At 33.8% G+C, this 20,588-nt stretch overlaps 3 protein-coding genes across 13 annotated transcripts in view; all 3 read right to left on the bottom strand.

Annotated features, from left to right (window-relative positions):
• Positions 1-1,199: 1,199 nt before the first annotated feature.
• On the bottom strand, positions 1,200-9,188 carry LOC122532726 (extensin-like). Of its 8 annotated transcripts, none has more exons than XM_043661768.1 (16): positions 9,089-9,188; positions 8,686-8,809; positions 8,483-8,615; positions 8,275-8,388; positions 8,085-8,206; positions 7,813-8,009; positions 7,584-7,732; positions 7,443-7,508; positions 7,212-7,369; positions 6,203-7,144; positions 5,906-6,133; positions 5,774-5,826; positions 4,568-4,674; positions 3,015-3,059; positions 2,725-2,940; positions 1,200-2,478 (listed from the first exon to the last, which is right to left on the bottom strand). In XM_043661768.1, the coding sequence occupies exons 2-16, from the start codon at positions 8,725-8,727 to the stop codon at positions 2,210-2,212; spliced, it is 2,841 nt and encodes a 946-aa protein (XP_043517703.1). In that variant the 5' UTR covers positions 8,728-8,809; positions 9,089-9,188; the 3' UTR covers positions 1,200-2,209. The 8 variants fall into 8 exon arrangements, with proteins under 8 accessions (XP_043517703.1, XP_043517724.1, XP_043517693.1 ...); XM_043661789.1 differs by having other exon boundaries at positions 7,212-7,306; positions 8,935-9,156; XM_043661758.1 differs by having other exon boundaries at positions 8,962-9,155.
• A 1,183-nt stretch (positions 9,189-10,371) lies between these two features.
• On the bottom strand, positions 10,372-13,215 carry LOC122532763 (BTB/POZ domain-containing protein 1-like). 2 transcript variants are annotated; one of them, XM_043661826.1, is made up of 7 exons: positions 12,793-13,215; positions 12,293-12,693; positions 11,499-12,182; positions 11,260-11,419; positions 11,026-11,183; positions 10,704-10,938; positions 10,372-10,645 (listed from the first exon to the last, which is right to left on the bottom strand). In XM_043661826.1, the coding sequence occupies exons 2-7, from the start codon at positions 12,610-12,612 to the stop codon at positions 10,484-10,486; spliced, it is 1,719 nt and encodes a 572-aa protein (XP_043517761.1). In that variant the 5' UTR covers positions 12,613-12,693; positions 12,793-13,215; the 3' UTR covers positions 10,372-10,483. The 2 variants fall into 2 exon arrangements, with proteins under 2 accessions (XP_043517761.1, XP_043517751.1); XM_043661816.1 differs by having other exon boundaries at positions 11,499-12,185; positions 12,793-13,214.
• A 1,991-nt stretch (positions 13,216-15,206) lies between these two features.
• LOC122532773 overlaps positions 15,207-20,588 on the bottom strand; it is a 113,270-nt gene continuing 107,888 nt past the window's right edge. For all 3 annotated transcript variants that reach the window (XM_043661838.1, XM_043661848.1, XM_043661856.1), the window contains exons 3-5: positions 17,662-17,777; positions 16,283-16,613; positions 15,207-16,011 (exon numbers count right to left, since the gene is read on the bottom strand). In XM_043661838.1, coding sequence (XP_043517773.1) covers positions 15,805-16,011; positions 16,283-16,613; positions 17,662-17,777 — 654 coding nt within the window. In that variant the 3' untranslated portion in view covers positions 15,207-15,804. The remainder of the gene's footprint in view (positions 16,012-16,282; positions 16,614-17,661; positions 17,778-20,588) is intronic.

Below are 20,588 nucleotides of genomic sequence, written 5' to 3' on the forward strand. Positions count from 1 at the left end.
TTTTACGATACCCGATTCTATTACAGTCTTTAGTGCACAGTTGTGCACTCGGTATAATGGTAGACAATTCCGGTAGCGTACGGCTTCATTGGATTTGTATTAAACAGAGTTTCGCGCAGTATGAAAACGTAGGCCAATATTCGATCACCGCACGTATCGCATTAAAGCGTTTAACGACTTTAATTAGAATGATAGCCAATTGGTAGCAAAGACAAATCTGTTTCAACAACATCCAATGTGCGAATTGAGCACTAAATCTTGTTAATGTTCGTGTCTCGCTACGATGTATAATCATAAAACGGATCTGTTAATTCGAAGCTTTTATTATACGTGATATCGGATAATCATTAACTTAAGGTTTTATCAGTAAAATAAATTCGGAATGCCATTAAAGTGTAAGTGGAGATCATAACAAAGGGAAATTAGATTTCTCCCCGATGTCGTTTCCACTCTTAAGGAAAATTTCATGGCTATTTTTACTGAACCGCAATACTTACCCTAAAAAAAATATTAAAAATAGACGAGCGTAATAAGAACGAATCTCATGATCGATAATTAACAAAGTTTCTCGTTATTAGAATTTTAATTAATAACGTTGAAATATCTGGAAAATATCCGAAAATCTGAACTTTGGAAGTTAATTAAAATCTGCTGGCGATTGAAATGGTCCCAAAATTCTTGTATTTGGTATCTATAGCAAAATAAAGACAGTTGTGATTTAAAATAACAAAACAGAGACAGTTGTAATTTAAAATAATAGCAGCTATTCCACAGTAACCATTACCGTATATAGAGTCAACTACTTTATTTCTTGCGAATGTTCCAAGCTAGCCTGATGTATAAATCGTTTGTTCCAAGTCGTTTCCATAAATTATATCATGGCGAATCCTTGACTTATCATGTCCATACACCAAGTCAATACACCAAGAATTTTATAGAGACTACAATTCCCATTGGTATGATCATTCATTGTAGATAGAAGCAGCTTGTCAGTTGGTGCGGCTGATATAAGGGATAATGCGCAATTGCGCAATCAGGAGCTCGATATACTACCCCATTTGGCAATAAATTGCAATAAGAGCTACAAAGGAACATGCTTCCTTCTAAATAAATTACTAGAAGCACTTCGAAAAATGTAGTATCGGATGTTGATACTGGTTAGACGCGTAAAGAGACGCGAAAGAGAATATCCAAAAGAATTGAGATTAAATTAATTTATTCAAAAAATGATGTTCCATCGGAAAATATATTTCTATAATTAAATCATAAAAACAATAACTTAACCCATTCGAGCTTGAAGCTTTTCGCTTATAATAATAAAATATACCGCATCAAGAATTATTTCTTGGCCCTATATTTACTTAATCTTTAAATCAAAAATTACTATAGCAGTAAATTAATTAATAGATTGTACTGTAGCAGTAAATTAATTAATGTACAATTTTTCGCAACTCTGTATGAAAATCACGGCAAACTTTCACGCGATTTTAATATCAACACCTCGTGAGATTAGAGGCAACAATTCATTCATTGTTTGTGTACGAACTCGTAAATAGATATACGTGTAAAGTGTGCCGACAACGAAAGAAGAAATAGACATCTACATGACAAGTTCGAGACAGTTCTAGTTACGTAATTACGTACTATGAATACAAAAAATTATATCTCTAAATCCTCGTGTGGTTATGTGTGTGCGTGAATACTAAAAGCATTTCTTGAAACTAATCAGAATCATTTCTTATTAAACATCCGCAATGATTACTCTTCCTCGCAAATTGTGATTCACACTATCTCTGCCTGCATTACATAGTTAGGTATCATTGATCGAATTCTTTATCTCACTGAATGTATGAATTGTCCGATCATAACGTGGCATTTATAAATTAGTTACTATCATTCGCTAACTAAGCTTTATTTATAGTGAATGTCTCACTATAAATAATTTGTAACATATACACATTTTCTTTCTTTTTTTACAGAACAGCATCTTTGCAGCGACACATTCACAACGAATAGTTAAATTATAATTAACTATCACAAGGAACAATTCGATGAAGATAACATAATGCAATACCATCCATTTGCGTTCGTTATGCTTCTCAGAATCAGTTACATTCGTATAAGTATTATTGATTGAACGGTGTGAAATCGGACGGACTGCATCAGCTATCTTTAAAGATAAATTACGTTATTCGTATTGTATCATAATTTAATTCATCCACGGTGGACAGGAAGTCGGTGGTTGATATGTCTGAGAAATTGGCACCTGATAATGCTGCACGTTTTGAGGAGGATACTGCGGTCGCTGCTGATGATGCGGCGGTGGTGGTGGCGGTGGATTGCAAATGGATTGCATCAATGGGTGTGAATTGTAAGGGGGAGGTTTTGTTGTATACGGTGGCATTTGATTATACTCGACATTCAACGGATGCTCCAATATCGCATTTTGTACAGGCGAACGATTACCTTCAATGTGTCCTGGATAATTACGAAAAATATTTAATCATTATTTCATACACCATGGATTATATTGACAAATTATTATTTTGAATAATTTGAAAACCACACCAATCCAACCATAGAGTTTTAAAAACTTTTCTTAAATATTTATTAGAGATAATACGATGTGTTCCATATTAAAATCAAGTCGTAATCATGTGGATTTTATTTACAAACATTTACAACTATACAATTATCTACAGTATCGTTATTCGTTGTGAATACCTCTGGGTCTAATTTGTGGTGGTGGCATATTTGTTGGAGGTAATGTGGGACACACTCCTTGATGCTCTCCATCTCTTGGCATTGGCGGTGGTCTGCCCCATGGAACTCTAACATGGTGTGTTTGCCACGGGGCCTGTGGTGGAAGTGAAGGAGGCAAAGGTGGTCCACTTCCAGGATGGATGTTTATTGAATCTCCTATCGGATTTTGCTCATTTCCTATTACAGAAATGTATACAAAATCTATATAAAGAATATAAGAATAAATATATCAGAACAAATGTTAAATATACCTGTATTTATGCCTGCAGTTTTTTGATCCAAGCTGCGTTTTTCACCTAAATAATGAAAATTCATGAAATGAAATAAAACGATGTGAAGCAACTATATATAAAATGTATTATAAAATTAAATATGGTAAATAACGTGATGAAATATTGTAATACTATTATTAATTCATTAAATTAAATATAGAAATGAAATTATAACATCCTTTCCTTTCACTTACAACTCAAGCTATTTGTTAATATGCCGATTAAAATATTAGTTACAGTATATTATATTTTATAGTATATACAGTATATTATATTTTCCTACTGATGCTGTTTAGTTTTTTGCTTAAATCAATAGTGCAATGATTAATATTCTAAGAATTTTTTAAAGTTCTACAGAACACAGTAACAATATTTCACGCTGTTCACCATTTAACAAAGAAAAAGATAGTGATTATGACGCTAAATGCATCTGGAAATGTGTAACAAATACATATATCCGTGGTACCAAGTTATAATTACTGTAGTGCCTTCTTGGTCTATATTGTTTACTTAAGTTATTATCTGCAAAATAAAACTTATTATTAAAAATTTTTTCTGCATCATCTAAATTCCTGATTAAAATCATCCATCGGATTGTTACTGGATTCACTGCAAAATAAATAATTAAATCAATTGCATATAGTTACTTAGCAGATTCCAACATTCTTATTCTGTAAATTTTGTACACGTTTATAGAAAAAAACTACATTAAATAATTCGTAAATCATTATTAACGTCAATATAACAATGTACTGCTACTCCATGTATTCACATGTCCAGCTTCATCTGACGTCTGATTTCAAGATATCCTTGATATTTTGATATTTAAACTTAAAATACTCATATTAAAACATAGCATTTCAACAGAATACGAATCATAATAATTATAGTTAAACTGGTTAAAAGTACTGAGATACAAAATCACTGAAATACAAAATCACTTCATTGCACAGAGATCTGAAAACACATATACATACTTTAATAAAAAATATATGAAGAAGCATTAAAATTAGGATGCTTAAGTTAACTATTTTAATTATATAATATAATATAGCGAAAGTTTTGTTAATTCTAAATAATAACAAATAAAGATAAATGGAAAGCAATCTACGCTGTGGTATCATAAACGTCGTAGACAATTCCAGAAGTCTATCTGCAAAGTGTTTGAATGAGTACATGAAAAAGCGAATCGCTAGACATATGGATTAAGAATAAGGAGAAATTTGTACTGTTTAGTAAAAAATATATTTACAATAAATAATGTACTACAAGCTAAGAGTATTGAGAAACAATGCTAGATACCCATCTGAAATAAAAATATAAATACAAAATTGAGTTACAAATATAAAAATTATTAAATCTGACCATTTCATATAATAAAATTAAAATATCTATTTTAAAAATATACATGTATATTATTAATACATTTAACACATTTGACTTAATTACTATTATTTATAAAGTAATAAATTCGTGTTAATTTTCAAAAGGTATCCAGCACTCTTTCACCTTGAATACTCTTAGTTACAGACCTGGATGTGGAGGTGGCATTAGCAGCTTGTTTCGATCTCCATGAGGTAGGCCCGCAGCTGTCGGTGATGGACCATGTAAGACTTGCTGCTGCCGATCACCTTCTCTGCTTAAACAATTCAGTTTCAAATTATTAATTCACAATCTATGATTATAAAGATAAACATTTCAAAATTTAAGCAAATATCACCTGATGCACAGCCATGGATTTTTCTGAAATGTTAAAAGCACCTGGTATCTCCAGGTCATAGTTAATGATACCAAACTTTGTGTAAAAAGAACTTAATTGTGTTATAACTTAATAGCACAGAATATTATAATTCTAGAATTAGATCCAACTTATAGACTGTAATTATATTTTCTAATTAGAATTATTATTTTACTTAAGAATAGAAGTATATGTTTAAAATTTACTGAAAAAGTTTACCAAAAGAAATACACAAATACATAAATCTTTTTTCTCAACATAATATTCTGTGAAAAAATTAGTTATATTCACAATCATTTACTTTAAATAACCTGATTATCTCTGATTATCAGATCCATTTTCATGCTAATTTTATAATTTCTTTTTACAAATAAAACAGTTGAAAATAGTTTGATTGTGAATATATAAACTTTTACCAAATTATAGCTTGCAAGAATAAATCGATGTTCCTTACTCCGTATTATCAAACATTTTTTTTATCTTTATTTATTTATTTTTTCTTTCTAATTATAAATTTTTGAACAGTAAGGAACAACTAAAAAATTTCCTGCTATCTATTAAGTTTGGTACATCTTGATCAAAGCAGGTTTCTGAAAAAAATTCAATTTTACTGCACTGCACGTGTTTAAGCTTACTATAATATAAAATAAAATGACTATATATAAGTTATAATTTTCATATCTAAGCAATGAATTATTAAGCAGCTTTCACAAAATTAGAAATTCCATCACAGTTGGTAGTAATACACAATGTAATTGCAAACATTGAACGCGTATACTTAAACGTATTTCTTTTTCAGCTTTAATATTAATCAGACACTATAAATAAACATGTTCATTTTGTAATTTAAATACGTATTTAAATATAATTGAGGTTCATTAAACCTGCTTTATTCGCCCAATAAATTTTTATGTTCTCGCATATTGCAAGAAATTTCAACTTATGTATAATTAGAATAACTACAACTAATAGAACTAAAAATTTTAATGATTTTACTTACCCTGGTCCATGACGCTGAGCAGGTAGAGGACCACATTGATAAGGTGATGCTTCCTGTTTTTAATATAAATTTTTAATATTTTACATAATAGTAAATATTTCAGTTTATCAGAAATGAACTCTAAAAACTAACCGGATTTGTTTCAACATCTGAAAATCTCCTTTTTATACCATGAGATTTTTGTTCTGGGGAATCAGGCTTTTGCTCAAATTGTTGAGGTGGTGGTTGAACCGTATAGTGTACTTGAGGTGGTATATGACCATTTTGATACTGCATATGCTGTGCATGATACTGTATCTGAGCTTGAACTTGTGGTGGAGGTACATTATGTAAAGGTATATTTGCAGGAGGCATCTGAACCTATTAAATTTTACATTTTTACTAATGTACATTTTAATTTATAAAAATATATAAATACTATAACGTCACCTGCAGTTGACCCTGCGACTGCAACATTTGTTGCGGCTGTTGTGCTTGATATAGCCACGGAGCATTTTGTGAAGGAGGTGCTTGCGTTGGCGGTGGAATACTGGTAAGAACGTTCATAGAATTTGACATTTGAGCAGGTGGTGGTACAATTTGTGGAGGTGGTACCGGTTGTGGTTGTGGTCCTTGATCTACTGGTCCTTCTTGTTGATGTTGAACCTCACTTCCAGGAGGAAGAGGATGTTGTTGAGGATGTTGAGGCGATTGAGCATTAGGGACTAAAAAAGTTTGCGTAGACGGAGGAGGTACTTGTAAATGAAACTGAGGAGCATGACCTTCAAACTGTGGTGGTAACATATGTTGAGCCACAGGCTGCGATTGTTCATGGTTTTGCTGCAACTGTGGTGGAACAATATGCTCCCCAGGTTGTAACACAAACTGTGCTTGTGATTGTGATGCAGATGCCTGTACTTGCTGATATTGTATTTGGTAAGTTTGTGGTACTGGAGGTGGTGGTTGATTCGGAGGGAAGTTTGGCGGAGGAAAATGAAGATGCAATAATGGTGGAGGTGGTTGTTGAGTTATGTTAATTGGAGTTGTCGGAGGTGGCTGTTGTAAATTCACGTTGACAGCTTCGATTATTCCTTGTGGCGGTGTAGATGGCCTTTGTACATTTGGTTGTGTATAAACATAAGAAACCGCACCACTAACTGGCGCACTACTACTTGTAATAAAATTTTGTTGAGCTGGACTCTGTGGTGGTGGCTGACTCATAACATACATTTGGGCTACAGGTTGTGGTGATGATTGCGATCCAGGTTGAATCCCTTGAATTTGTAGTGGTTGTCCAGGATGAATCTGATATTGCACTTGGCTTACTGTTGATGGAGGACCAATTAATTGAACTTGGCCAACTGGTGGAGGAGGCATAAATGTTTGTATTTCCTTGAAAAAAAAGAGACAAATATTACGTTTAATAGTTATTAGATAAATCTATAAATTTATATATTACCTGTGCTTGTGGTGGTGGTACCAATGGTCCAGAATGAGGTGGAATGTGTACTCCAGGTGGAGGAACTGTTATGCCAGAGCCTGGTGCACCAGTTACTGTAGCAGTGAGAATAGTTGCTGGCAACGTTACTACATTACTTTGAGGGTGTTGTATAATATCTGTTAAAAATGGTTTGTAATAGTTACAGACAGAATTTCTAATAGCCATAAATTGTTGATGTATACACTCTACCTTGATGCTGTATAGTAACTACATTAGGCTGTCCCAAAGTACCAATATTCATGGTTTGAAATTGTGCTATAAAAAATAAAAATGATAAATGAAAATGTATAATTGCATTTATTATTTATAAAATGTAATAATGATTCATACTTTGTGGCATTTGTGACTGTTCTATAACTTGCTGTGATTGCACTGGTGGTGGTTGTTGTTGTATATATGATTGTAATTCCGATTGCATTGTTTGAATTAAATTAATTGCTAATTGTTTTGCATTTTGTAATGCTTCTGGCTTTGGATGCCTATACGAATAAAAATTATAATATAATTCATCATTTCAGTATTATTATACAAAGAATATAGAATGTAGAAATCATCTTACTCTATACACAAATGCAATGGTTCTGGAGATTCAGTGCCTAAAACAGGATCAATAAATTGTGACCCTCTACCTCTTAAAGTTATATTTGCACCTGTTTCACCCCTAATGTATAATAGATTTGCTCCACCTGCACCTATAATTCTACCTCTTAAATCAAATCCTTCTGGAGCATTTTCTATCCCAACACAAATCTTTTCCTGTAAAAATAATAATGATAACGAAAAATTTAGATCATATACATACATTCAATATTACATAAAAGTAGTACATACCACAGATGTAACTCCGGAATGTAAACTCATAAGAGGTGGCGGTGCATTAGTAAATCTACTTGGCCTGTTCAAAGAACTTTGATGCTCTGTTTTAATAATTTCATTAATTTTTTGTATAGCAGCTAAAAATAAAATACTCTTAAATTATGAACAATTTACAAAAGAGAACCAAAAAAAAAATGCAACGTACAATCTACATTATGTTTTGCATGCCCCTGTATATAAAGATACAAAGGCCTTTCATTAGGACAGCGTAATTTCTCTTGTTCTGTCATAAAACGTCCACGCGTTGAAACAGTGGCACCTAAAAGTTATTTACCATATTGCAATATAAATACTTATTACACAAATGCAACGTTCTATACAAATACAAATAAGAGATCTTAATCAAAATATACCTGAGTAAGAATTAATTTCATCCTGTATGTAACCCTTTGTAAGCAATGTGCGGGCACTAGGTGGTATTTCATTAATTTCAAACTCTGATGTATATGTCTCCCCATTTTTGAAAGTTGCATTTGAAGTTGTTAACTATTTGTTATGGAAAGTAAATTAACTTGGTGGATACTTATATCGAAATTAAATTCTTTTACGAACATACCTTATTGTTTGAATCAGAACCTCTCAGTTTTCCCTTAGCCATAAGGATAAAATATGTACAGCCTTGTCAAATATCTTTTTTTTCATAACGTCAACGCTACGATTATCATTCGAACATCTTTCCACTGTATTAAAAAAAATTAATGAATGACTACTGCAATATTTCTTTTCCTGGTTGTAAATAAGTCACGTAAATGGTACACGTAAATTTTAGGTTATGATATATAGTAATAAATCTCCAATTAGGCACCAATGATTTAAACTTTATCACACGTACCGTTATTTAATAAAATCCAATAGTGATTTACAATTTCACATAATAAATACAAGATTAAAATAGTTAACAGTGAATTAATTTTGAACCGATTTTGCAAAATTATTAATCGGTACTACAAATCACTTACTACCATTTTTTAATACTCCATCGTTGTGTGAAACGATATGACAGTGACAAACTTGCGCGTATTAGATAAAGTTGCCATGTTAATTTTATATACATATATGAAAAACAAAAGATTATATAACTAAATAAGTAATATTTTAATTTCTACAAGTATTTAGAATGTATATATAATATATACAAATATAAATGTACTATTAATTGAATTTTTAATCCTAAATCTGAGAAAAATATATAATAAATTATTGTAGATTTTGTTCCCTAAATTAAAATTGTACATAAAGTAATAGAAAAATAATTTAAAAAAAAAAATTTCAAGGTGAAGGAAGAAATAATGCAAGAAACTTTTTATTGAATAAATAGTTTATTTCTTTCGTGATAATACGTGCATCTTCTTAATTTGTAATATAAATAATTAGTTACATACCATCGACAAAAATATCACGCCGACAAATATACTTCGTTTATTGTGCAAATATAAATAAATTATATTTGACTATTTTGCGCATTTAATTATTTATAAAGGACAAACTAAAAAAATCCATTATCTAGTATTGTAACAAAAAAAATGCGTTTATGTTCCATAGTGTTACGTTTACAACTCCTAAATTCGAATAATACTAAAAAAATAACGATATATTGCTTCTAGTTAATTACATATATATATATATATATATATAGCTTTCTACCAAAAGTTATATATGTTTTTATTAATAATTTTTCTAAAAAATATTTGTCAAGCTTTAAACTGTATTACATTGTTTCTTCATGCAGAATATTAACAATTTTGAGTATTAATTAAATAATTTTTACATTATTTTATATATTTCTCAAAAAAGAAATTGCTAAAGAGAAAGATTTCTTAAACAATGACAATAAGAATCCATCTATTATTTCTTTATGCAAAGCTTAATTATTGTATGTATAAATATACCACTCATGTACATATTGTTTGAAGTAATAGAAAAATAGATTGTCCTTAGTCATAAATATATTAATATTTGTAACTTACTCAATGTATGGCTATCTTCTTCAAACTTACATTTTGAAGAAATTAACCATTAAGATAATTAATTAAAAATAAGTCATTTACTTTAATTTTAAATTTACATCAGTGGCACGAATCAGTCTCTTCTCCCAATAAGGCCCTTTTGAAATCTACAAATGTCACTTTCAATATTCTCAATTAGATATAAAACATCTTTCTGCTTGCAGTACAGAGTTTAAAAAACTTTCAAATATACTCATTATTGAAAAAATTGCACTCAGTTGTAATAAAATACATAATTGACAAAGAAACTGACATATAACATTTGTTATACAACACAATTTAATGTAATAAGAGTTGAAAAACAATGAAGCTGATAAAAAGGAATGTCGTTATTATGTACATGAGTTATTAAGTATAAAATATAAGCTCAGGAATTTGTCCTTCATCAGTAGATGTTCCATTATTATCTCCAGCTTCAGTACTAAATTCAAACTTAACTTTTCCATTCCCGGAATCACTATCCACCGTGACTGTTTTTAAACCCTTAGTTCCAAAATGAGAATAAGGACCCTATAATTGCAATGCACAATGACAATCAATCTAGCCGGAGATAAACTGACATACTGACCTTAAATGTTGCTGATGCAGTATAAATCGTATTTGGTAAAATTTCTGCTAATTCTTTAAACATTAAACGATAAGTATATTTTGAACCATCACAGCTAAAACTTGTTGAATTTGTAGCAATCACTTTTCCAGAAGCAGTATGTATTAATTCTATTAGTACTTCGTATATCGCCGGGCCGTGCATGCTACCATAGACACCATAGCCAATAAGAAATATGCGTCTATCGACGCTAAATCTAAAAAAAAAAAAAAAAAATGAAAAGTTAAATTATATAAAATATTATAAACATGAAGTTCGCATTACATTTTATCCTAAAAATCACCTTATACGATCACTTGTCCCGTGATATCCCCATCTACTTTTAGTATGTTGAAATCTACATACAGTTTGCTCCTTACCAGTCATGCGACAGCGTCGCATTGTTTGAAATCCTACCACTGGTTTGGGATTTAATATAAAATATGAAAATAAAGAAAGAACCTAAAACACCCAATCTTTAAATAAGTAATTTCACACACATATAGAGTACATATAAAATATTATAATTAATGCCAACCTCTGAATAATTAAGAAGTCCAGATTGTGCTGGGCCAGCGGTAAATTCTTCTTTTGACATTAAAGGAAAACGAATTAATGAGAAAGCACTACCCAAAACAAATCGCTGATTTTCAGGTGTAACTGGCAGACGATGTCTTATGCATTCTGCTTCTGACCATCTGTACAAAAAAAATAAATATACATATATACTTATATATTAAGTTCCAGATATAGTTTATGTATATCATATTCTTATACCTTAAAACTGCTTGGAATATTTTAGATTCTCTAACACGAAGAGTATCTCTTTCCAAAACAATTTTTAGCGTATCAATATCAATATCTGTAAATCCATCAGCATTTAAAGCTGCCGTAGTAAATCTATCAATAGTATCTAAACATACTGCAGCCAATTGTGGCTCGTCGAAAAGTCGAGCTTGTGTTAAAAGCAAGAATGCATTATCACTGGTTAAATTATTTTTCAAATAATCTACGCAGTGCTTCTCTAAAGCAGACACTGCATATTTTTTTGCAGTATATAACGTAGTCATCACAGTTTCAGGATCTATCTGTATTTCATCTGTATATAAAAAAAGAAGCACTGCCAAGAAAGCAGCAGGTTCTACATCAGGTACTTCTATTTCTGAAGAATCTGTCGCAAGTGTTCCATTAAACATTGCATCGAAAACAGCACTTCCAGAGGATAAGACTAGTTTATGAGCTGGTATACGCTGCTTCTGAGCTCCCCTTCCTACTATAAAGCTTACATCCGACAATATTTCATTATTGAACAGAAAAACAATTCTCTCGCGCATCGTTGCTTTTGTACCCTGCCAATTGTAAGCTACTGTTGCTTGACCATTCGTAGATGTGTTTTCCAAGGCAGCTGTATCTTGAGATCTTCCTTCCAAATGCAACGTATTTGCTACATTCGTCGGAGGCCTACTGGAAAATTAACGTCAACAGAATTATGGAAATGTTCGCAAAAATATCGTGATTTAATTCATATGGAAATTATGAACTAGCTTTAAAAGACTCGACAAAGTACTTACTTATCGACATTCGAAGACGAGGATTCTCCGGCTCTTGCTGTCGACGAAGTTGGTTGATCTTCGTCGCAAACGAAATTAAGGGCACGCCTGGCACGTGAAAGGATAACATTGCCGATAGGTTGAGTATTTCGTACAGATTCTTGAGAGGAATCGCCAGACGTGGCGAGATTTACATTTTGTTGAGGCTCGTCGCCGTCTTCTTGGCCTAAACGTAAATTGTGCAGTTTTGACACGACAGTTGGCACATCACTCAAGGAAGATTCCGAGGACATTTTTGCGCAATGAAATGGATTATTTTTTGATGTACGGCTCCGTTTCATTGAATTGTTGCGAATCGTGTCAACGAAGACGGCACGATCGTTTATATCAGTTCATTCGTCTTATTATGTTCATTTAACGCTCTGTACAGACAAATATCGAAAGGTTGAACATGAACAACATTCGAAGGAATTGACCAAAGACAGAATGTATGTGTCATCGCATGAAAGAAATTTTTTTACCTATTCACTCTGGCATGTGCAACTCGCAGCAGCTATATGCATGCGTTTTCGTGAATGGCACTTGAACAGAAACAAGTTTTGAAGTAAATTTCCCTTGCCATAGACTATACCATAGCTAACACTACACGTTCAAATTTGAATGGGATACATTTGAAAGCATTCGAGATAACTGCAAATTAATCGCGTGAAAACATAATATTATTACAAAAAATTTATTACATCTCTCGCAATTCCAATATAAAATTGTTCGATTCAATTAGTCGAATTTGTGATTTTTTTTTATACGTTTATTTTACAAGCGAAGTAGAAGGTAAAGCTAAGGTCTAATTATGAAGGAAAAGCTGGAAAAGTTTAAGAATTGCAGCACTAAATTGGTTTTTTTTACCAATGAAAATTTGATCAATTTATGGATACTGAAATACTAACGCCACGTAGCGGTAGAACAATGGAACTAAACATTATTTCTGTCCTTGTCGAATATTGTTGCTTTTCTTATCTATCCAACAGAATACTCTGATCCATTGAATAAAAATTTTAAATCTTCATGCAAGTATTTTAAAGATGGAATAAAATACAGGAAGAAAGATTAGAGCCTGAAAACATACAACTGCAAAAATTCATCATTAATCAAGCTCAATTAGCTTTTTATGCAAATAAAGCTTTGCTCGATTCGTAGATACTAGCACCGCATAACAGTGAAATGATGGAACTAATCGATATTTTTGTCCTTGTCCCACAGTAATGCGCTCCTTGTTTGAAAATAGTGCTGCCATCTAAGCCTCTTTCATTTTCAACCGAAACTAAAAGAGCAAATTGGAAAAATACGACAGATGGCAGAACATTACGTTTCCCGCTAGATAGTTTTAAACATTCCCGATATATGGCAGCACCTAGCTTATTCGTAGACAAGGAGAGCACTAGTGTTCATGAAGGATAGACTTATGTTGTGTGACAGACAAGGAGCACACTATTGTGCGATAAGGACAGAAATAGTATATAATTTGATAATTGAAATATTCATTAAAATTTAAAAAAAAAACTAATTTAGATTATAGATTAATTAGATCTTAAACATTTTTTCTATACTCTTTTTATATTAATACATGTATAAAAATGTACAAATACTATTAAACAAATCCAACAACTTCATGTCAAAATTGAGAAAGATATAATAAAATTTATGTTTTCACGCGAAAGAGATATGATTGGAGATACAAAAGCAATTATTTCATAGTTATCATATCGATTAACTAAAAACTTTGTAATGAAAAAAAAGAAAGACAGACTAAGGAATAGAGATATAAATCAATTACTGCATTCAGCGCAGGAAAAAGAAATAACGAATACGTTTTATAACAATTGTATTAATATCATTTATGTACAGTGTATACATGGCAGTACAGAAAATAAATCTGTAAACCTAATGCTTGATTATAATACATGAGTGTTATCAAGTTGAAACCACTTGTTAGAATATTAATACGACAAGTACAGATGGAAAAAAAAGAGAATATGCTTATTGGAAAGGTTCCTGCGCTAATGTGATTTACTATGGTACATTCATAAATATGTTAAATTGAAAAACGGGTATTATAATTCGTTCATTGCTTAATCTAACTAATACAACTTTATCTACTTAAGTACGACATTCCCGAACGTTTTTAATTCTTAAATCTAAGAATAATTATTTGTTTTATAATTTACATATTACATTAATATAACGCATAAAACGCATGTTGATGTTCATGTACTTTTCTATATATACAAAGCGACAGATAAATCAATGAAATACTATTAAAATAATGGCAGCTTTATATTAGTAACTTATGCGTTAAATTAATGTACACTTTTGTCCATATATACGTTTAAAAATTATCCTCGTATAAAAGTACTTACGTATCATTATATATATAAAATAAACTCTACTATTATCTGTTATCTCGTATTTTAGATTTTAGATTACACAACGAATTTCTATTCCTTTCGCCTTATCGCATTCAGATTTATTAATAATTGTCATGGTTACTAGCTAATGCGACGCTTCGTCCATCGCATCCTCTAATTCTCCTAGTCAGTGCTTTAAAAGATAAGACAGGCCTAATGGCATAATAGAACTTCAATACATTAAATAAATTTAAGTAGATTTCTGTTTGGTTCTCGTTATTCGCGTATAACGAATTATCGTAATATGCAGATCTATGAAACACAATGAAATTATCGATAAAATCTATAAATATCATAAAACCTACTATTTCCCTGTAATTTAAAAATAGATATAACTTCAAAATGTACATGCATCATAAGAGCGTACGATAATAACTGGCCGCAAGTGTTCTCCAATGTCAAATACAAATCTGGTCGAGACGTTCATCTGCTATTAACACGAAACAATATATCAAATTATACCGTGCCTCTTTTAGCATACGATTATACTTTCCTGACAATTTAGAAAACGCAGACATCAAACACTTTGCACGTTCAGCTCTTTGTATCGTAATATCAGTCTATCCACTATTATACCCACTCGAAGGAGATTCTACTGACATCGTTGTACTACTACATTTATTTTCACCGTCATCTAAAAATATCAATCTCTTATCAAAAACAAGCGGAATACAGTTTGGCGGAACCTCCTCTATCTTAATATATTAATACCTTATCACGTGATAAATACAATAATAGAAACAATCGTTCTAAAACAATCGCGATCCACGTCGATGATCCACTGGTAGAAACGACACAGGCTTCCATCGAGGCACTTTCAACGATAATATTGAACTCTTCCATTGGTAACATTTCGATCCTGTACAATCCGAGAAAAGAAAGAACACCTCGTTCACCGTGTTACAATTTATACAAATATCGCATCGGTTTGGAACGCGTTTCATGATTCTATCGGATGGTAAAGTTTCGACGGGTATTGTTCGTTGCTCGAGGCAATGCTCCTCTCATCGGTGGAATCGCGTGCACGGAGGTAGATCGATCTGTCCTGATTCTACGGTTGTACAGATCTCAGGTCTCCGGATCCAAGTCATGGTCCCTTGGCTTGCTCTTCTTGTATTTCTTTTTCTTCTTCGGCTTCGGCATGACCTCGCAGCTGCACCCACTTCGCACCTTAATGTAGTCCAACGTCCACATCGATCCACCCACCGTGTTTCCAGCGAACGTAGGGATCATACGTTCTCTGTGCCGATGCCTACCGTGTTCCTCCTTTCCGCCCTGTTGCGAGCAAAAATACTACCAATCAGCTACAACATGTACAGATTCTAAAAGCAACAGTGAAATCTAAATTTGTTCTTCTATGGATCGAAATTTGCAAGTTTTCGGTCGCCAATACTTTCGCCAAAATTTTACAGATGGTGAAAAAGAAGGAAAGAACTGGTTTAAAGAAAAGAAAGAATCAACGCCCAACGAACGCATCACACGCACCAAGACGCAATTCGCGAAAAGGCTAATGGAAACTAGATCGAGATCACTTTACATTACGTACCGTCGATCCAGAATTTTCAATAATAGCGTATGTGTATGAGAACTTCTGCACACATCTGGACTGGTTAGTGAACTTCCGGTCGATGAACCTGCACGGCTTGTCGAGGACGTCTGGCCTGCAGGAGTACTCGAAGAACCTCTGGGCGTTCTGGCCATCCCGATACAGCTGGACGTACATGTTTTCCCGATTTCGACCGCCGACCGGTTCCACCATTTCCTCTACCGTAGGGCAGCAATCCACTGGAAGGCCGTCCTCACCTCCTTCGTGTCGTAGAATCATGTTCATCTCTCGATAAGTCATCCGCCTGGTCGTGTCCTCCAAGGCCTGCGTCCTGAAACGTTCAGCCGAGATTCGAGAACGACCGAATTTGCCGACTTCGTCGAAATTCAAAGAATTTTCTAACCTAAAGAGAACGTGCAGAGCAGAGCGAATCGAGGGAGGCGACTGTCAAAGAAAAAAAAAGAAACGGAAACGTGGTTCTCCATTGTGTCGATGTGAATGCATCTGACGTGACGCTTACAGAAAATGATACTTGTAGAAGGAACATGCAGTAACATTTCACGCATGCTTCTGAAAACGGATGACTCGTGTCTAATAGAGCTGTTACTTACGAGATGCTCAGGTAGTTGAAACTACATAACTATTATTTTTACTCGTATTTTACTCGGATGTCCACGATGTAATTTTTATTTTATTTAAATAATAAAACAACGAAGCAATTATTATAAATTAGATATTTTTGTAGTAGGACTCGTTCGCCTTGAACCAACAATATTATCAATATCTCCAATACTCTTTCAGAACTGGCAAATACCGGTATACATAAATATTTTTCAATTTCAAGTTTTACCATTCTAGTGGATATAAATTATCGTTTATCGTAACGTAAATTACTCGAAACATCGAATAAAATTATACCGAGTATCCTGGTCATGCGACGAGTAATAACTCTAGCCTCAATTATCTCGTAAGATATCCGGATGCCACTAGCTCTGGCGTCTAACGTCAGACAGGAATAGAATACGGCGTGAAATCGTGGAAAAGCTGCTGGAGAATCGATAATTTCGCATTCATCTGTCGAACCTCTCTTGCACGAGTCATTAATAATAATTAAGACAGTTCGCGACAGGCAGGATAAATAATGGCGTAACGTCGAGGCGTGCAGGAGATATACGGGCGCCACGGTTGCTGATTGAAAATCGAAATTCAGCCATTCAGCGCGGAATAACGTCACTGGCATGTCGACACAAGTTGCAAGCTTGAACGACGCCAAGATACTTCGCCGGTCGTTCCTATCGAATGATTTACGATTCGTGACGAACGAAACGTGCCTTTTGTTGAAACGATTGTAACGACGAAAGGATGAAGTGAAAACTTACCAGCGAGAGATATGTCCCCTGTATGGATGTTCCCTGGTCTTACGAGACGAGGAGGATAACGTTAGGTTGTTGGCGGCAGCAAGCCGCGGGCACAGGACTGCGGTCAGCCAAACCACCTGCAAAAGGAAAGAAAAAAACATGTTGCATCGAATCTCTAATTCATCGTTGGTTTAGCGATCAAAGTGCTCGAAATTTATAAATTATTTTCACTGTGGAAAATTTATTTCTCGAGAACCTCGGAAATAAACGAAGGTCAACTTATATAAGAGCTAGAACTACCGACAAAAGACAAAAGGATAGAGAAACTTTATGACACAATGGAATATTTTTACAATTTTACGAAAAGTTATTTAAATCTTTGAAAATACACTGTTCCTACGTCAAACAAAACTTACAGATTGATCATTTTCAACCACTTTCGGTAGCTGTAGCGTGAAACTCTGGAACATCACAAGTTTTCAAATCCTAAAGTTCTAATCCCTAAATATCTACGATCGAATGTGACGCGATAAAGTGCTGTCTGAACTCTAGTTTTACAATTTCATCCAACTATCCATTGGGAGTGAGGACGTACGTAAATCATCGAGTACAACCAGTATAATTGAAGAAGGAAAAGCAACCGATAATCTTTCTCTCGAGACGTCGATAAAATTGAATTAAATGGCTTATAGCGCGTTACGGCCTTCTAATTCTTGGCGACAAGATATATATTCTGCAATTAAGTCGAAAGTCTCGGGGCAGAAGTGAGGAAGGAAGGAAGAGGAGGGAACGCGATCATGCGGAGCGAAGCTGGACGCCCGAGAGGCCTGTTTTGCATAAAAATTATAAGCCGAATTAATGTTTTCACCTTCGTAAACGCGTACCCGTGGCTCAATGCGCGCCGCGCTTCGCATCCGGCCGATGCGTGACTAACACAGTGGTTTATTGCACGTTAATACCGATCCGGTACCACCGGTACTTTCTCACGAGGTGCTCTCGACCCGCCCTTACAACCACCCAAACAACACGGTCATCCTGCCCGTGGTACGAAATTTTTTTGCATAAACTTTCGCTCGGGTCATTGCCTGAATCGTAATTAACTTGGCGAGTTGGAAAGCGAACGAGGTTTCTAAGAATTGATTAATCTTATTCGAGAAATTCGAGGGAAGAATGATACGAAGAGTGATATTTGATGAAACTAAATTTGTGAAAATGTGATCTTTGAGACAGAGAGATATTTCTATCCCACCTATTTTTTTTTTTTTTTTTTTTTTAATGAAAATTAAGAATTCTCGTCAATAGAACAGATCGTGGTAATTGGAGAAAATCCTATTTTCCCATTTTGCAAATCTAATTCACTTTTTTTTTACGTCTGTCCTGAGGAATGTATTCGTACGTTTAGCTTCGACTACTACTACTACTGATATTTCGTCGTTACAACAAATGATCCAAAAATTCTAAATTAGAGCATTAACACTGAAATCACAAAAATTTCCATCAGAGACACTGGAAAGGCAAGAAACAGAGAAACTTTATAACACTTTTCGTTTTTACGAGAAATTATTTAAATATTTAAAAATACGCTATAAAATATCTAATTATGAAAATTATAAATTGGTCGTTTTAAGTACTTTGGTAATTATTGCGTTAACGAAGCATCGAGAGTAAGCCAAGTTTTCGTTATCGCTCTATCCAATCTTCGCAACCTCCCAATTCCGCGTCGCGTCGTTCAATCAAAAAACAGGCAGCACGCATTAGAATTTCAACAAGTCAATCTCTTTCTTGTGGCGCGGAGCGGATGATATTTAGAATAGCGAGTAGAGCAAAGATTTATAGAAAACGGGATAAGAAAAGATAGTTTCGCTCAGGCGTTTCGCGTCGCTTAATTAAGCCATCGTCCAGCCGGTTAACTGACTGGCGCCTCCGTCCGGTACCAACGTCGACTCGACCGTCGCGATGTGGTCAACGCGCTGTTTTCTGATCGGCCGGATATTCACACACAGACGGACCACACATCGAGTTCTCGGATCCTTATCGGTTTGTTGCCTCATCGTCGGCGGGCCCTCTCTCGCTGGCATCGTGATTTTAATCGATCCTCTTTATACGAACCGCGTCATACACGCGGCATTACGGCTACGACGACAACTTAATGATATTTATCGTTAATTGCCGAGACGTCACTGAGATACTGGGAATGATCGTCGTTCTCGGAGAAACGATACGTTAGGGAGATACACGCACTTCGAAATGTAGGGGGAGTTGGAATTTTAGATACAGCGCGAACTTACGATGGAAATTAAGCATGAGCAAACGAGGAGTCTCGATTCGTCAATTTTGGCAAATTTTATTCACCTGTGCTACTTAAAGTTTCGTGTTAGAAGATAAGTTCAATAATCGATGTTAGCGCAGAGAGATGTGTCGATGAAAGATTTTTCGATGGATCGATCGTGTCACCACCGTTACTCTTCTGTTTCTTCCCCTTGCTTTCCTTTTATTCTATTCATTTTTACTTCAGCACGTGAGTGACTTATATACGTATATAAGCTGGCCATTTGAATATCTTCTCTAATAGTGACAGTACAAAAGTACCACGTAACTTAAATTGATTGAAGAGACGAACCGGATAAAAGAACTGTTTTTTTTAAATATAATTTTTTAATGTTTTCTTCAAGGTCACTGGCATTTTTCATGAAGGAAACGTGTATTTTTTTCTAACCGACGTAGCTCGCGAAAAAATGCATTCAAATATGTTTATGATGTGAACTTCAAATGACCTTGGACTTAAAAATTTTTAAATTAATGTGAAACTTATGTTGAGCTAGATTCTAGATTAGGAAGACAATAGAAGTGATCCTGATGGTATAGATACATTTAATTTAAATGCTCAATATGATATCCTTTTACTATAACGCATTTCCTGAGACAATGAATGACAGATTTTCAACTAT

Source organism: Frieseomelitta varia, unplaced genomic scaffold (genome assembly GCF_011392965.1).
Source record: "Frieseomelitta varia isolate USP_RPSP 00005682 unplaced genomic scaffold, Fvar_1.2 scaffold_140, whole genome shotgun sequence".
Classification (NCBI taxonomy): Eukaryota; Metazoa; Arthropoda; class Insecta; order Hymenoptera; family Apidae; genus Frieseomelitta; species Frieseomelitta varia.

Coding starts and splice junctions, on each gene's coding strand:
- LOC122532726 (XM_043661768.1), bottom strand. CDS start 8,727: ATGGCTAAGGGAAAACTGAGAGGTTCTGATTCAAACAATAAG. Junction 8,010..8,084: donor ATTCCGGAGTTACATCTGTG/GTATGTACTACT, acceptor TTATTTTTACAG/GAAAAGATTTGTGTTGGGAT. Junction 7,145..7,211: donor TACCACCACCACAAGCACAG/GTAATATATAAA, acceptor TTTTTTTTCAAG/GAAATACAAACATTTATGCC.
- LOC122532763 (XM_043661816.1), bottom strand. CDS start 12,612: ATGAAACGGAGCCGTACATCAAAAAATAATCCATTTCATTGCGCAAAA. Junction 12,186..12,292: donor TCGTCTTCGAATGTCGATAA/GTAAGTACTTTG, acceptor TTAATTTTCCAG/TAGGCCTCCGACGAATGTAG. Junction 11,420..11,498: donor ATATTCCAAGCAGTTTTAAG/GTATAAGAATAT, acceptor TTTTTTGTACAG/ATGGTCAGAAGCAGAATGCA.